A 17,683-nucleotide genomic window follows, 5' to 3' on the forward strand; every position below is an offset into this window, starting at 1 on the left:
AAATAAGTGTCAGTGAATGCAATAGAGGTTACTTCAGAGTTAACATGCACAGGATTGAGCTCTAAGGATGTGGACATGGAGCTGGGAAGCCTCTAGTGTGGTGTAGGGGAGACAGAATTGGACCAGAGAGATATGTGTTCAAATCCCACCCACTTGGTGGTCTGGGATAGTCGACAACTCTTGGCCTAACTGCTTGTAAAAGGGAAATGGAGAGGGAAATAGACTGCATTAACTTTAGTCAATAGGTTTATGAGCAGTTGTGGCCTGATACATGTCTAGTGCAGGGGTCAGCAAACTTTTTCAGCAGGGGGCCGGTCCACTTTCCCTCAGACCTTGTGGGGGGCCGGACTATATTTTTTTGGGGGGGGGAATGAATGGCTGAAGCGAAGGAGGGATGGCGGCACCGGGTGTGGGTGGGTGTGACTGGACTTTGGTGCTGGGTAAGCCCTGAGGCTCCACCAGCACAGGTGCCTTCTTGCAAAAAGGGAGGCAGACTCCCAAGTCCCCCAGACTATATCCACCCCTAACCTTTACACACTCAGAAAAAGGAAGGAAAAAACTAGGGCTGTGGGAAGGGAAAGCAGTGCATGTGGCATCTCACAGATAAGGACTTCTTTAAAGTTGCTGCAACATAGAACTGCACAGCTCCTTCTGCAGAAAGTAGATGAGGGTGAGAGAGTGGCCAGGTGAAGCTTGAGGGACACGTGGGAAGGTGCTTTTTAAAAAGCCCCAGGAGAGAGATCCCCATCCCCCCCGCTTGCACACAAGTAGGAATGGGATTGGGGCTGCTCCGATAGGCAGCGCGAAGCCTCCCTTCCCAGCTGAGGGATCCCAACGCGAGAAGCCGCACGCGCATCCCCGCCTCCTGGAGGAGAAATTGAGACGGCAACATCTAAAGCGGCACTGCCTGTGATGTTTCCTGCAACGGAAAGGGACTTGGGCTCCTCTGGCGCCCCCCTGCGTGCAGCCCCTCCCAGGAAAGGCCCTCCCCGCCCCGAGTAATTCCTGACTCCGCAGCAAGGCTGTATCACCACGTGGAGCCGCCCGAGCCGAAATGATTGTGGCCCTGCTGCTCGCTCCCTCTGTAGCACCCGGGCAATTGCCAGGCGCCTGCGTGCTGGATTTAGAACCCTGCCGGGCCTGATCCAGCCTGGGATCCATAGTTTGCCGGCCCCTAGTGTAGGTAGCAGACCCTATTTGAAGTAATTTTGGATGCCCGGGGCTCTATTTCTTTTAAGGCAAAATTATTGCAAGGTAATTTACTGTATCTGCTAAACATTTGAGTTCTGAGGAGAAATCCGGACTTTGATCACTTTCTGGACTGAAAATGTCCATCTTATTAAATATACAAGACTGTATTTCCTCCATATATTAATTTTTGCAAGTGACTTTGCAAACATTAGATCTTCTTTAAATTGTGCTATTTCTATCGTTTATGAAAACCAACACTGCCCCCATCAATTTACTTGGGCCCCTTTTCACATTTCTCATTCTAAGCACTGCACTTAGAAAATTCCATGCTGAGGATCAGTATCTTGTTTTGCCAGTGTCTTTATTTTTAAAAAATGCAATGAATCACTTCAAGGAATATCTCTGAGGAAGTTCTTGGGATCTAACTCTTACAGAACTGATTCTACAACCTTGATGTAATTCTTGCAAATTTGACACTGAAAATATCTGGCTTGCTGAACATTGAATAGAAGAAAGCAACTCAATAAGAAACTTAATGCTGGTTTCCCCCTTCCTGCCATTAGTCCTGTGGACACCTAAATCCATTTATATATCCAAATCATTTGTGAAATTTGGTGGAACCTTAGCACAGTTGCAGAAACTTGCAAAAGCAGAGGCTTGACAGGCATATGTCAAGAATGCTTTGATGGTGTTTCCTGCTTGGCAGGGGGTTGGACTGGATGACCCTTGTGGTCTCTTCCAACTCTATGATTCTATGAAAAGCAAAGGACTAGCAACATATGTAAGCCAAGTTAAAATAAGTTTAGTAATGCCAGACGATAAAGCCACTGTATTCATCCATCCACCCATTCATTTCAAACATGGACTTAAAAATTGAATAGACCATGAGTATAGAGCAGGCATCCCCAAACTGCGGCCCTCCAGATTTTTGGCCTACAACTCCCATGATCCCTAGCTAACAGGACCAGTAGTCAAGGATGATGGGAATTGTAGTCCAAAACTTCTGGAGGGCCGAAGTTTGGGGATGCCTGGTATAGAGTTTCCTCCCCAGTTGATAACTGCCCTCCTTCAGGTGAGGAGAAAACATCTCCTTATGGATTGTCTTATGACAATCTCAGTGTATGATAGTCGTGGTTTTAGGTTAGTGTGTGCTGAATTCCAGCCACATTGGCGCACAGCAAACTTTCCATGTGTTTCTACAGGCATTGTCCTTGACCCAACTGTCTGCAAATCAGAGATGATTGCATGAGGAGATATTTACATACAAGGTGGAGAAGAGCACAAGATAGAGCAATAAGCTAAGATTGGTGGCTTAGCATTACATCCAACCTGGGAATTGTGGTTTGTTGCACTGAAACCACAGTTGAAAACCCCAGAACAACCCCTGGCTTCACAAAATGGTTTGTTTAGAAGGAAAGAAACCATGATCTTCATTTCAGATGTACTGTAAGAGTGAGTTAGGAATTGTGGTCTGTTGCGGTTGCTTATGTTAGGGGAGGAGCAAAGCAGGAGCCATCTTGGCACTAACTATGGTTTACAGTGACATGCAAACATAGTCAATGTGGCTCAGCTAAACCTACATCACAGGATTCTTGCACAGACTTAATGGGACCTATCCTGTGTATGCTTCCTTGCAGGATGCATGTGGTAATACGGTACATTAGTTAATAGCTACACACACAGTGTGATTCTGTAAAAGAAATTCAAACCTTCAAACTGTTAAGTCAGTACAAAATTAAGGCAACATCAATAATCTCCATCGTAAAGGCAAATTACCGGTAGTTAGAGAATTTGAGCAGGAAATTTAGAATGGATGGCGTATACTAGTGGCTGCTTTTTACCTAAATTCTAAAAGTTATTTTGGTCATGTTGTTGTTTCATCCAAGGTTGGTGTTCTTTAGAAGAAGTAATATTGTTTAGTGGGACTTTTAGATAAGATGTAAGGAAGTAAGCTATAGCTAAAAACAAAGAATTTTTCTAGTTTTTTTGCAGTGAAATTTCTAGTTGCTTACATTCTGTCTTGTTCTCTGTAAGTGATATAAAGTGGTAAAGGTAAAGGGACCCCTGATTGCTAGGTCCAGTCGTGACCGACTCTGGGATTGCGGCGCTCATCTCACGTTATTGGCCGAGGGAGTCGGTGTACAGCTTCCAGGTCATGTGGCCAGCATGACAAAGCCGCTTCTGGCGAACCAGAGCAGCACACGGAAACACCGTTTACCTTCCCGCTGTAGCGGTACCTGTTTATCTACTTGCACTTTGACGTGCTTTCAAACTGCTAGGTTGGCAGGAGCAGGGACCGAGCAACGGGAGCTCACCCTGTCACCGGGATTTGAACCGCCGACCTTCTGATCAGCAAGCCCTAGGCTCAGTGGTTTAACCCACAGCGCCACCCATGATATAAAGTGAGCCTATCAAAGAAGGGCACTTTTGTGTATAACTCCTTCGCTTATAAAACATGAGATATATTATGCAAATTAGATTACTCATGGTATTGGTTTTCATATGCAATTGTGCAAAAGCAGATGAGAGAAGATTGAAATTCCATCCAGACTGCAACATCTCAAAGCAGTTTTACTTGTATGTTTTGTAAACTTGTAAAGGTGTTGGGTTTTGGTTTGGTCATAGCTTAATTATCAAAATGTGAAAGGCTTGATTCTTTATCAGTTATAGTAGGCTTCCAATAATTCATTGTAGAACACTGGAATTTGGCTGCTATAGGCAAATGCTGTATCATAAATTGATGTTATAAGACATGTACTCTAACAATTATGTTTGAAACCAAAATTATTCCAAGTGCCACTGCTTAGCTAGTGAGTTTTAGTTTTTAAACTTTTCTGATGGCCTTTTCTGTAATGCAGCAGACCTCTAGTGAGCAAATTGGCCACCTAAAATATAGTTTCATATTACAATGGAGCTTAAAAATGGCTTTTGGGGACCATACTTGATTGAGCAATAACACCAAGTTTCCATTTGCTGTCATTTCAAATAACCAGTGAGGGGCTCTTGATTGAGTTTGGAGAGGGTTGGGAGTCCCAGATATTAGAACCAATCAAAAGAATTGTCAGAAGAGATATTGGAGATCATCTAGTCACCCAGCTGCTCAGCACAGAGCTGGAATCCTTTTATTGTTTGATTTATTTATTTATTGTTTGATTTATTTGAAGTATATTTACACAGGTCTTCAGTCCAAAAAGAGTCTTAACAATGATCAATAAATAGACGTCTGTTCTTGGGATTTATAATCTAGGCACAACACAAAGGGATTACAGAGGTAGGAGGTACAGTGGTACCTTGGGTTACAGATGCTTGAGGTTACAGACTCCGCTAATCCAGAAATAGTACCTCGGGTTAATAACTTTGTTTCAGTATGAGAATAGAAATCGTGCGGTGGCAGTGGGAGGCCCCATTAGCTAAAGTGGTACCTCAGGTTAAGAACAGTTTCAGGTTAAGAACGGACCTCCAGAACGAATTAAGTTTGTAACCCGAGGTACCACTGTATAAATCAGATATAGACTCTACTTCTTAGTTTTGCTTCATAATTTAGAATGCTATAATTTAGAATGCTATAATTTAGAATGCCACCCTTTCTAGGAACATTGTGGCAAAACTGAAACATTTTGTGATACCAGTTAGTGCCAAACTGAGGGTCATTGAAAATCAAAAGGGATGCCCATTGCCCAAAGGCCCATAGCCTGCCTTTTTCCCTAATAGGGACTCAAGGTGGCTTACAGAAAAAAAAGGTATCTGAAGAAGTGTGCATGCACACGAAAGCTCCTCCCTATGACAAACTTAGTTGGTCTCTATATTTTGTTTAGAAAAAAATAGGAATAGCTAAAACATAGGGAAGGGGAACAATCATTAACAAACAATTAAACATTAATAAAATTAAAATTTTATTAATTAAACATTAATAAAATTAAAATCATCTATCTATCTATCTATCTATCTATCTATCTATCTATCTATCATCATCTATCATATCTATTAAATCATACAGATAATTACCAGCCCTTTCATTTAAAGCAGTCAGTTCCAAAAAGCCTGTTGGAACAAGAAACTCTTCACCTGCTAGTGGAAGGACAACAAGAAGGAAGCCTATCAAACTTCTCTATGGAGGGAACTCCAAAGTCCAGGAGCAGTCACTGAGAAGGCCCTCTCCCGCATCCCTACCAAGTGTGCCTGTGAGAGTGGTGCGACTGAGGGAAGGGCCTCCCTGGAAGATCTCAGAGCCCAGGCAGGATCATATGAGGAAATATGCTCTTTCAAATAGCCTGGACCTACGCTGTATTCTTCTTTTCCTTTGTTGATCACTGTAGCTGAGTAAGATTGTCTTCTATGAACACGGTCTTAACGGTGTGTCCACAAGTGACTGTGGAGGTCAGTTCTGAATCCACATGTCCTTCCACAGTAGGCTCATAGGTGCCTTCATCTTAGCTCTTTTCTTCCTTTTGTCCTGAATTTGTGCTTCTTCAAAGTCCTTGATGCCTTTGGTAGAGGCTGTTGTCCAATTGGAGCGCTCGCAGGCCAGTGTTTCCCACCCAATTATCTGTGTTTATACTTCACTTTTAAAGATTTATTTTTATTTATTGAATTTATATGCCTTGGGAGTGTCTTTAAACCTCTTTTGTTGTCCACCAGCATTTCACTTTCCATTCTTAAGTTCGGAATAGAATGCAGTTGTACCCAGGAGCTTCCTGCAGCCAATCAGAAACCGTGCTTTGGTTTCTGAACGTTTTGGAAGTTGAACTGACTTCCGGAACGGATTCTGTTCGCCGTCCAAGGTACGACTGTAGTTGCTTTGGAAGGCGATAATCAGGCATCCGAACAACATGAGCAGTCCAACAAAGTTGATGTTGAAGAATCATTGCTTCAACACTGGTGATCTTTGCTTTTTCCAGTACACTGACATTAGTTCACCTGTCTTCCCTAGTGATATATAATATTTTTTCACAGACCCCATGGATGGAATTTTTTGAGGAGTTAGAGGTGGCATTTAGAAGTGTTCCATGTCATAACCAGCACTTTAAATTGTTCCTGGAAACAGACCAGTAGCCAGGGGAGCTGTTGTACTGAGTGACTGGGATGCTGCCTACAGCCAGTCCTGGCTAACAATCTGGCTGCAATTTTTTCAGCCAGTTGAAGTTTCTGAGCACTTTTCTAAGGCAGCCCCAGGTAGAGTGTGTCACAGTAATTCTAGCGGGATATAACTAAGGCATATGTCACTGTGGCCAAACTCTTTCTATAGCAGTGTTTTAACATCACATTGTTAACCATTCACAGATCTTAGACCCTAGATTTATAGCTAGAAATGAGGACAGTATTGCAATTATATACTGTGGTGCCTCGCTAGACGAATTTAATTCGTTCTGACGGTCAATTCGTCCTATGAAAAATTCATCTAGCAAGGCACCGTTTCCCACAGGAATGCATTAAAAGTTATCTAATGCCTTCCTATGGGCTCCGGGGGGGGGGGACTGGAGGCAGTGGCAGCGCTAGCTTGCTTGGCTCGCGGAAGGCAGGCAGACAGGCGGCAACAGCCCCTGTCTGTCCTTGCCACCTGCCTACCTGTCTTTGCTGTTGGCGCTGGGGGAAGAGGAACGAACGGAGAGAAAGGGCAGCTTTCCCGGGATCAGCTCCTCGGATCCGTCCTTGCTGTCGGCGGTGGGGGGAGAGGAACGAACTGAGAGAAAGGACAGCTTTCTCTCCGTTCGTTCCTCTCCCCCCACCGCCGATCTGTCCTTGCTGTCGGCGGTGGGGGGGGGAGAGGAACGAACGGAGAGAAAGCTGTCCTTTCTCTCCGTTCGTTCCTCTCCCCCCACCGCCGACAGCAAGGACAGATCCCGGGGTTCAGAGTCTCCGAACCCCGGGATCTGTGCATGCTCAGGAGCAGGGGGAGAGGAACAAAGGAAGAGAAAGGGCAGCTTTCTTTTCCTTCGTTCCTCTCCCCCCCCCCCCGCCAGACAGAGCCGGCATCTGACGGGGGTTCGGAAGCCCCGTCAAATGCCGCTCTGTCGGGCTAGGCGGTGGGGGGGGAGCGGAGGGACGCGCTAGTTCTTCTTCCCGCGCTAGTTCCCCTTTGTGTTCCGCTGGTCTCTGCCGGTTGCCCCTCACTGCTCGCGGCAACCGGCAGAGACCAGTGGAACACAAAGGGGAACCAGCTGCAGCGCGGAAAGAAGGCAAAGGAAGATCAGTTGATCTTCCTTTGTCTTCTTCCTGCGCTGCAGCTGGTTCCCCTTTCGCTAGAGAAATACCTTTTGCAAATAGGTTTTGTGATCGGAGGTTTTTATAGCCAAGCTTCGCAAAACGAAGCGGCGGCCCTAGAAAACCTCGTCGTCTTGCGAGGCAACCTCCGATCACAAAACCCATTCATCTAGTGAAAAATTCGTCTAGCAGGGCATTCGTCTAGCGAGACACCACTGTATGACTAAATTAATAACAAGCAGTACTTTTAGGGCTTGAAGTAGGAAAATTACATATAAATGTTGCAAGATACAGAACAACTTTGTGTATTTGGTCCCATCAGGCAATGGCTCGATTGCAATGGCAAGGATATCACCAACATGCTACCCTGCTGTCGAAAGAATTGCATTGGCTACCAGTTAGTTCAAGGTATTGGTTTTGGTGTATAAAGGCCTACACATCTTGGCACCAGATACCTGAAATGTTGTTTCACTGTAAACATACTCAGTTGATCACTGCGTTTTAAAATAAAGGCCTCTTGCAGGTGCCATCTTATAAGGAGGTCTGTTCTGCACAAGGTTAGAATCAGTCCATTAGTGTTGTGGCATCTACCCTTTGGAATTCCTTCCCCTTGAATATTAGTCATGTTCCATCTGTGTTGTCTTTTCAGTGCCTACTAAAATCCTTCCTCTTTCAACAAGTCTTTTAAGCTGTGATCTTTTCCCAGTCTGCATCTGTACTGAAATTATTTTTAAGATTTTTTGTGTTTGTTTGTTTTTTATTGCTTATAACAGTTATATCCTTTGGGAGGAATGGCGGGAAATAAAAAAATAATCTGCCACACTCTCTCAGCCCAAAATAGAATACTTGTGAAAATAAAATGAGAATGGGGAGAACCACAAGTTATTGAAAGAGGAGCAGGATAAATATATTTGTGACAATGAGCAGAATAAATTTTTTTGGTGATGATTGATAATATGTAATGAGATGGATTGGGATATAAATAAAATGATACATACACCATTTTGTCTAGTTAATGACATTTGCTGGGTATGATTATCTAGTATTGAAGAGGTCAGTGGTGATAAAACCTAACCGAATATCCATTGATATATTGCTACTCAGTTACATGAAAACCTGGGGTTCTTCTGTTTCCATTAAATAATGCTGAGGGTACTGAAAATCCAAAAAGCTACTTTAGTTCTGATTTCTTTTTTATGTTTTACAAATTCCGTGGGATACAAGTTCCTGTGCCATAACAACAACAACAACAACAATTTATTATTTGCACCCCACCCATCCAGCTGGGTCTCCCCAGCCACTCTGGGCGGCATCCAGCAAAGATTAAAGTACAATAAAATGTCACAGATTAAAAGCTTCCCTAAACAGTGCTGCCTTCAGATGTTTTCTAAATGTCAGGTAGTTGTTTATCTCTGACCTCTGATGGGAGGGCATTCCACAGGGCGGGCGCCGCTACTGAGAAGGCCCTCTGCCTGGTTCCCTGTAACCTCCCTTCTCACAGGGAGGGAACCGCCAGAAGGCCTTTGGCGCTGGACCTCAGTGTCCAGGCTGAATGATGGGGGTGGAGACGCTCCTTCAGGTATACTGCCATATGACATACTGCTTTTAGAACTTTTTTGAAACCAAGAAGTTCTATAAGCAAAATGTCATATGGCAGCTCAGGCGGAGGGCAGTGATTGAGGAGGAGGAGACAACTCACTTTAAAAAACCCCCACTAGGCTTCCTTAACTGTGAAGGACTGTTTCTGTGATGCTTTGAATTTTCAATAATAAAACCTTCCTTTTGTTTGCTATCTTAAAAGGTGACAATAGAAACCATCATTCCCACCACCCTCTATTTTCCCAGCTGATAAAAACAAAGGCATCATTGGATTACCTTTAAACCACAGCAATTTGCAGCTCTATCTCTAACACTGGGTATATATGTAGTCATTATTTGAATGTAGTTTTTACTTTTAAATTTCATAAATATACCACACAGTACAATTTTATTTGATACCTCAGTTAATACTTAAAGTAGTAGTAGTGGTTTGATAAGAAAGTTTTGCTTACATTTTAGTCTGTGTTGGGTGTCCCCCCCCCTTATTATTATTATTTTGATACTTGATATATTTATGTGTAGTACATTAAAACTCCTCATCACCACCACCTTTGACTACTTGACGTGCTTCCCAGAGTACTTCAGATTATTATCCTGGGTCCAGAAAACAGATTTTTTTTTACTTGCACTGTGAAGCCAAAGTAAAAAAGAATTTCTGCATGATGCCTTGAATTTAGCTTTTCCTGGAAAACATATCGGGTAGAAGTCGGAAGCTTCTAAAATAGCCTTCCCAAACCTGATGCCCTCCAAATGTGTTGGAATACCATCCCTATTCATTGGTTGTGTTGGCTAGGGTGGTGAGAGTTGGAATACAAAACAGCAGGAGATGCCAGGCTTGGGAAGGCTGTTCTAAACAGTAACTCGTGAGCTGAAAAGAAAATGCCAAAAGGGCAAGCAGCTCTAATCTTTCGTTAGCTGAGGGAAAAGGGAAGTCCAAGTGACCCACATAACCTTCAGCTGATGAGAAGAAAGGGAATAGGAAATGCCCCCAGGGGAAACTGAAAGCAGCAGATAACATTGATTTTGATGTCTATAAAAATTCTACAAACATGGTATAATAAAGGCAGAGTACAAACTTAAAAATATTCCAGTTATAAAGGGCTATGGGCTTGCTTACCCAATATTTGCACCGATCGTCAGACGGCAAGGCTGGTACCCTGTCAGAATTGTGTAGAATACAAAACAGGCTGACGTTGGAACAAAATTAATTAAATTAGTTTTTATCCTACTCTTCCACTGAAGGACCACAGGGCAGCAACAACAGAACAATAAAAGCAATACAAAATTTAAGAACAAACCAAAAATATTCACAACTATTACTGGTATGTCAAAATTGTTGGAAACAGTACAGTATATTCAGCCTTAAATACTGGATGAACTGGAATCTTTGTAGAACAGTTGTTGACTTGAAATGTTAGGATGAGCCCAGAATACCCCTCCTCTATTCAGGAGTGAAATAAATAAATTTCCTGGGTGATATTGCCATGTAGGAAGAAGTCTGTTTATAGAGTATTATTATTAACAGTAAGTAATTATAAGTAATAAAGAAAGTGCAGGGGGAAATTAAATGTAATGCTTGCTTCATATTTTTTTTAAGGCTAAAGCACTGTCTAAATGTGAAAGGTATGGGCAAGGACAATCCAGGGGAAAAACTTTGAGGAACTGGAAGGTTAACTATAAAGGGTTTAGAAAATCTACAGCTTTGGTAGAAACATGAACCAGGATTTGGATTAATGTTCACAAATTAATGTATGAAAGAGTTTTAATGTTAAACAAGGGACATAAAAACTAAAAGTCCCGAAACAGAATTGGGATATACAGTATTCCTGGATATGTAACTTGATGTGATTTTGAAACTAAACATAGCATAAATCTAAAACAGGCAGTAGATGACATTGATACTCAGTTTTCTAACAAATTTAACTGGTACAAAAGAGACAGTTTCATGTTTGTTGAAAACTGGAAAGCATCAGCACTGAATAGGAAACAAGATTATTGTTCTAGTGGTGAAGCTAACAGATTACAGGTCGATAGAAAAATAAGAAGGAACACAAAAGCAGACAAATTTGTTTGTGTGTCCCCCTTTATTGTGTAAGCTTCGTGTATCAAAATAATTGAGTGCCATTTAATGATGGTTTTAATGTTAACATTTGTAATAACTTTTTATAATTATTGTATGCAGTATATTAATTAGTGTAGCACAAGAGTAGTATAGAATTGGTGACTGGCTTGAATTTTAGTTTTTAGAGATGTTGGAGTAACGAGCCAAGCTCTGTAAATATCAAATTTATCTATACTGGATTAATATTTTTATATTTACTGTTGTATTTGTGAAACAGAGGGCCAAGTGAGAGGCTTGAAAGTAGTACAGCATTCAGTTTTAGTGCAGTGCGTGCATGGTGCCCACAATAGTAAACTGTGTTTTAACAGCCAGCTTGTTTTAGCTAGTGTTTGTGCCCATGCTTAATGAGACCATAGAAGAAGTCAGGCTGTCCGCTGCCATGTTTTAAGCCAGCTGGAAGTGCTTCCTAAGACCCATGCAGTAGTTTTTTTAAATAGTTAGAATCTTTCATAAACTGCTCTTGCATGATATAATCAATGGTTGATTATCAAGACATTTTTTATGATGGGCAAAACAAAATTGTGTTGGTGGTTTGACGGGGATATCCATTTTAATGCATTTAGGATCCACTATGTCAGAGACCATAGGGTTTAGTTGGGGAATCTCCTGGGCTATTTAACTGTATCCACTTACTATTACATTTATATCCTGCCTTTCAAGGAGCCCAAAGCAACAGAGGCTTCCTTCTCCCCATATTTACCCTCAGAGCAACCATGTGAGGTAGGTTAGGTTGAGAGGTATTGACTAGTCCAAGGTCTCCCAATTCACTTTATGGCTTAGTGAAGACTTGAACCTAAGTCTCCCTCATTCTAGTTTGACACACTAACATTACACCACACTGGCTGTTTTAGTGAGCTAGGACTGTGTGAATGCTCAGGCTCTTCACATATAGAAGGAAATAGAGCTGGGCACCATTAATGTCTTTTATTGGCAGGTGGTTGGATGTCTCTAGTTTGGCCAAGACATGCATGGAATCCAGGAGCCTTGCTTTCTGTAGAGCAGGATCTTCTAACTGCTGCACTGTGGGCTTCAGCTCAAGTCCTCAGTTCAGCAGCTAATGGGAGGGACTTTGGTTGTGCTCTGACATGATCATTCACTTCTGAGGGAGACAAGGCATCCCTTAACAGTTGTTTGGCAGCTAAAGAGCAAACTTCTTAGATGTTCTGCATGGCCCCGAAGTGTTTGAAGATTCCTTCCTAGTGCTGCCAATAATTTTAAGAGGCTCCTTTCTTGTTCTTCTTACAGTATTGTGAAAAAAATTGGCCAAGAAATTAAAATGCATTCCTCAGAAGCAACAAGGTCACTTGATAGCCAGTGTATTCTAAAGGGTCACATATTGGAATAGATATATGCTGCATAAAGGTAAAGGGACCCCTGACCATTTGGTCCAGTCGTGACCGACTCTGGGGTTGCGGCGCTCATCTCGCATTATTGGCCGAGGGAGCCGGTGTACAGCTTCCAGGTCATGTGGCCAGCATGACAATGCTGCTTCTGGCGAAGCAGAGCAGCGCACGGAAACGCCGTTTACCTTCCCGCTGTAGCGGTCCCTATTTATCTACTTGCACTTTTTGATGTGCTTTCGAACTGCTAGGTTGGCAGGAGCTGGGACCGAGCAACGGGAGCTCACCCTGTCGCAGGGGTTCGAACTGCCGACCTTCTGATCGGCAAGCTCTAGGCTCTGTTTTACAACCCACAGCGCCACCTGCGTCCCAATCCAGTGCCAACCGTATATATAGGGGGAGTTGTAAAAATCCAAAGTGACCAAGAGGGATGATGTGTGTGTCTAAACTGGTTTCTGGCTTGAGAAAAGAGGAGATAAATCCTACAGTGGCAGTATATAGGAACATAAAAATCGGTATATACTTTTTCTGTTTAAGTGTGTGACTTCTATATATTGTGTATCAGCTTTTAAATTAATTGATGTTTCTTGAAAACAAAATGATGAAATATTTTTTCTACTTTATAGCTAGAAAGGCCTTCATGACTGAAATTGCAGTACAGTTTCTAATGTTTTAGTTGAGCTGCTTGCAGACAAGAAGCAAAAATATTTGTTTGTTTTGTGAATTTATACCCCACCAGTATTGCTCCCAAAATCTCTCAGGATAACCTACAGATTATAGCATTCATATGAAGTTTGCAGTAGTAAAATAACATATATCAAGGTAAAACATATACAATTGGTTGTAAAAGTCCCCGGCAGCAGCAATTTCCCACTGAAACTTTAATAAAATCTTTTATTATTTATTTTATTTTATTTTATTTTATTTATTTCTATACCGCCCTATACCCGAAGGTATCTTTGAGATATATGTCTTAAAAAGAAGATATAACCTACTTCTAAATGCTCATGGAAACTAGATTGACATTGTAAAAACCAGCAACAAACAGGTCTGGGAAATAAACAAGATGAACTTGAGCTCTTGGTACAGCAAACTAAATACAACATAATAGGCATCACTGAAACCTGGTGGGATGAGTCTCATGACTGGAATGTAGTAATAGAGGGATACAATTTATTTCAGAGAAATAGACCAAACAGGAAAGGTGGAGGAGTGGCATTATATATCAGAGATGCGTATACCTGTGAAGAGATATACCCCTATGCGTATACCCCTATACAACTTCCCCTTCTATTTTGCCCACCCAGCTGAGACACCCTGAAGGCAGGGCAGCCCTTCACATGGGTCAGATAGGGCCAGTTTTGATCACATCTCCCTCCCCACCACATAGGCAGCTGAGGTTTGACCCACAGTATTCTAACTCAGCCAAGGGATCATGTCCCCTCTGTTATATATCAGAGATGTGTATACCTGTGAAGAGATCCAGGATTTAAAACTTCTAAGCCAAATTGAGAGTCTCTGGGTCAAAATTAAAGGAGAGAAAAATAACAGTGATCTCATTGTGGGAGTTTACTGTAGATCCCCAAGCCAAACTGAGGACACAGATGATGCCTTCCTGGAACAGATGGCCAACCATTCAAAAGGAAGTGAGATAGTAGTAATGGGGGATTTCAACTATCCTGATATTTGTTGGATGTCAAACTCAGCCAGGAGCATAAGGTCAAACAGATTCCTCACTGGCCTTGCAGACAACTTCATTGTGGTAGAAGCAACAAGAGGATCAGCCATTTTAGATTTGGTCCTAACCAATAGTGATGACCTGGTGAGTGGGGTAGAAGTGGCAGGATCATTAGGTGAGAGTGACCATGCTCTTCTGGAGTTTATTATACAGCAGAATGGCGCAACCAAGCATACTAAGACTCAAATTCTAGACTTTAAGAAAGCCGACTTCAGAAAACTTAGGGAAACGCTGGGTGAAATCCCATGGACAGCAATACTAAAAGGGAAGGGAGTTCATGATGGTTTGGGGTTTGTTAAAAGGGAGATATTAAAAGCACAACTTCAGGCAATACCAATGAGACAGAAACATGGAAGGTGCCTAAATAAGCCAGGATGGCTATCTAAAGAACTTTTAACTGAGTTAAGATTGAAAAGGGATATGTACCAAAAATGCAAAAAGGGGGGAAACCACCAGAGAGGAATTCAAACAAATAGCCAGCACGTGTAGAGACAAAGTCAGAAAAGCTAAAGCACAGAATGAACTCAGGCTCTTAGAGAGGTTAAAAGTAACAAAAAAGGCTTTTATGGGTATGTCCGTAGCAAAAGGAAGAACAAGGAAACAGTGGGGTCCCTTAGAGGAGAAGATGGTGAAATGCGAACAGGGGACAGAGAAAGGGCAGAACTCCTCAATGCCTTCTTTGCCTCAGTCTTCTCCAAAAAAGAAAACAATGCCTGACCTGAAGAATATGGAGCAGATGATTGAGCAGGGGAAACACAGCCCAGACAAGTAAGGAGGTAGTACAATAATACTTGGCTAGTTTAGATGTATTCAAGTCTCCAAGGCCAGATGAACTACATCCAAGAGTATTAAAAGAACTGGCAGAGGTGATTTCAGAACCACTGGCAGTAATCTTTGAGAATTCCTGGAGAACAGGCGAAGTCCCAGCACACTGGAGGAGGGCAAATGTTGTCCCTATTTTCAAAAGGGGGAAAGGGAGGGCCCAAACAATTACTGCCCAGTCAGCCTGACATCAATACCAGGAAAGATTCTTGAGCAGATCATTAAGCAAATGGTCTGTGAGCACCTAGAAAGGAACGCTGTGATCACTAAAAGTCATCTGGGTTTCTGAAAAACAGGTCATGTCAGACTTATCTGATCTGGTTTTATGACAGAGAGAGTCACAAGCCTCGTAGATGAAGGGAATGCTGTGGATATAGCCTATCTTGATTTCAGCAAGGCCTTTGACAAGGTGCCCCATGATATTCTTGTAAAGAAGCTAGAAAAAGGCGGGCTAGACAATGCTACCATTCAATGGATTTGTAACTGGCTGACTGACCGAACCCAAAGGGTGCTCATCAATGGCTCCTCTTCATCCTGGAGAGAAGTGACTAGTGGGGTGCCACAGAGCTTGAGAAAGAGAACTGTCATTGTCTAGGAGAGTTTGTAGATGAAGAATTTCAACAGGGAGAAATGTAAAGTACTACACTTGGGCAAAAGAAGAAGAAGAAAGGCACAAGGCACCAGGGTAACCAAAATGGTCAAATGCCTGGAAACGATGCCTTATGAGGAACGGCTTAGGGAGCTGGGTATGTTTAGCCTGGAGAAGAGAAGGTTAAGGGGTGATATGATAACCATGTTCAAATATATAAAAGGATGCCATATAGAGGAGGGAGAAAGGTTGTTTTCTGCTGCTCCAGAGAAGCGGACACGGAGCAACGGATTCAAACTACAAGAAAGAAAATTCCACCTAAACATTAGGAAGAACTTCCTGACAGTAAGAGCTGTTCGGCAGTGGAATTTGCTGCCAAGGAGTGTGGTGGAGTCTCCTTCTTTGGAGGTCTTTAAGCAGAGGCTTGACAGCCATCTGTCAGGAATGCTTTGATGGTGTTTCCTGCTTGGCAGGGGGTTGGACTGGATGGCCCTTGTGGTCTCTTCCAACTCTATGATTCTATGATTCTATGATTCTATGATCTACAAATACAGGATGGGTGACACCTGGCTTGAGAGCAGTACATGTGAAAAGGATCTAGGAGTCTTGGTAGACCACAGACTTGACATGAGTCAACAGTGTGACGTAGCAGCTAAAAAAGCCAATGCAATTCTGGGCTGCATCAATAGGAGTATAGCATCTAGATAAAGGGAAGCAATAGTACCACCGTACTGGTCAGACCTCACCTGGAGTACTGTGTCCAGTTCTGGGCACCACAGTTCAAGAAGGATACTGACAAGCTGGAATGTGTCCAGAGGAGGGCAACCAAAATGGTCAAAGGCCTGGAAACGATGCCTTATGAGGAACGGCTTAGGGAGCTGGGTATGTTTAGCCTGGAGAAGAGAAGGTTAAGGGGTGATATGATAGCCATGTTCAAATATATTAAAGGATGCCATATAGAGGAGGGAGAAAGGTTGTTTTCTGCTGCTCCAGAGAAGCGAACATGGAGCAATGGATTCAAACTACAAGAAAGAAGATTCCACCTAAACATTAGAAAGAACTTCTTGACAGTAAGAGCTGTTCGACAGTGGAATTTGCTGCCAAGGAGTGTGGTGGAGTCTCCTTCTTTGGAGGTCTTTAAGCGGAGGCTTGACAGCTATCTGTCAGGAATGCTTTGATGGTGTTTCCTGGCCCTTGTGGTCTCTTCCAATTCTATGATTCTATGACCTAACACGGAGCAATCTTGCTTAGAAAGCTAGGTGGTATTGAAGACCTCTTGATGAGGGAGCTTGTCAACTGGTACAAAGGATAAAACCTTTTGAGTGGTGGAACCAGGGCTTTTTTCTGCTGGAACTCACCAGAACTCAGTTCCGGTACCTCTCAGGTGGGCACCATTGCCATATTGATGGTAAATCTCCATATCCAGAAAGATAACCCAATGGTAGTTCATGCATTTGATATGGAAGATTTGGGGGAGAAAGCTGTGTACTGCCGGTGTTGGAGGTCTAAGAAGGTTCCATTGTCCGATGTGTCTCATACAAACCATAATGATGAAATGGGAGACAATGTGGGACTTCTGATCATCAAGAGAAAAGATGCATAAATGATGAATGATCTGGACACCGCACAAACAACTATATTGCAGTGTTTTCTGCTCACTTGTAATTGGTGTAAAAATGAGGTCTTAAGTCATTTCACTGAAGCTTTTTAGATATGGATGGTATACAGTATGCTGCAACTGATGTTATTCATGGTGTTTGCCTTGTTTAAACTACAATGTATGTTAGGAATGAATACTTGTGACCTTCCTCTTTTTTGTCTTGTAAAATGTACATTCTCATTAACTGTAAAAAAAAAAAGACCTTTAGAATGTAGCCAGATGGGTGGGGTATAAATGATAATGATAATGATAATTATTATTATTATTATTATTATTATACAACCCAGTGCCAAATCAATCCCACCACCTGTTTTTATGACAAAAGCCACTGTGCATGGGGCAACCAAGTGATGGTTTATTAGTTTTTAGCTGGTCCATATTTAGCTGCTTCTGTTGAAAGCAAGAGGGAAGGAAGGCTCCT

The 17,683-nt window shown here is 42.5% G+C and overlaps 1 protein-coding gene across 13 annotated transcripts in view; it reads left to right on the forward strand.

Moving 5' to 3' along the window:
* The window catches only part of PPP3CC (protein phosphatase 3 catalytic subunit gamma), an 80,897-nt gene that overhangs the window by 3,710 nt on the left and 59,504 nt on the right, over positions 1–17,683 (forward strand). For 2 of the 13 annotated variants that reach the window (XM_088657775.1, XM_088657776.1), the window contains exon 1: positions 7,737–7,800. The exons of the other annotated variants lie outside the window; for them this stretch is intronic. In XM_088657775.1, coding sequence (XP_088513901.1) covers positions 7,752–7,800 — 49 coding nt within the window. In that variant the 5' untranslated portion in view covers positions 7,737–7,751. Of the gene's footprint in view, positions 1–7,736; positions 7,801–17,683 lie in introns of those variants that run through there. 13 annotated transcript variants of the gene reach the window in all.

The sequence above is a fragment of the Zootoca vivipara genome, chromosome 14, assembly GCF_965207765.1.
Source record: "Zootoca vivipara chromosome 14, rZooViv2.hap1.1, whole genome shotgun sequence".
In the NCBI taxonomy this organism is placed as follows: domain Eukaryota; kingdom Metazoa; phylum Chordata; class Lepidosauria; order Squamata; family Lacertidae; genus Zootoca; species Zootoca vivipara.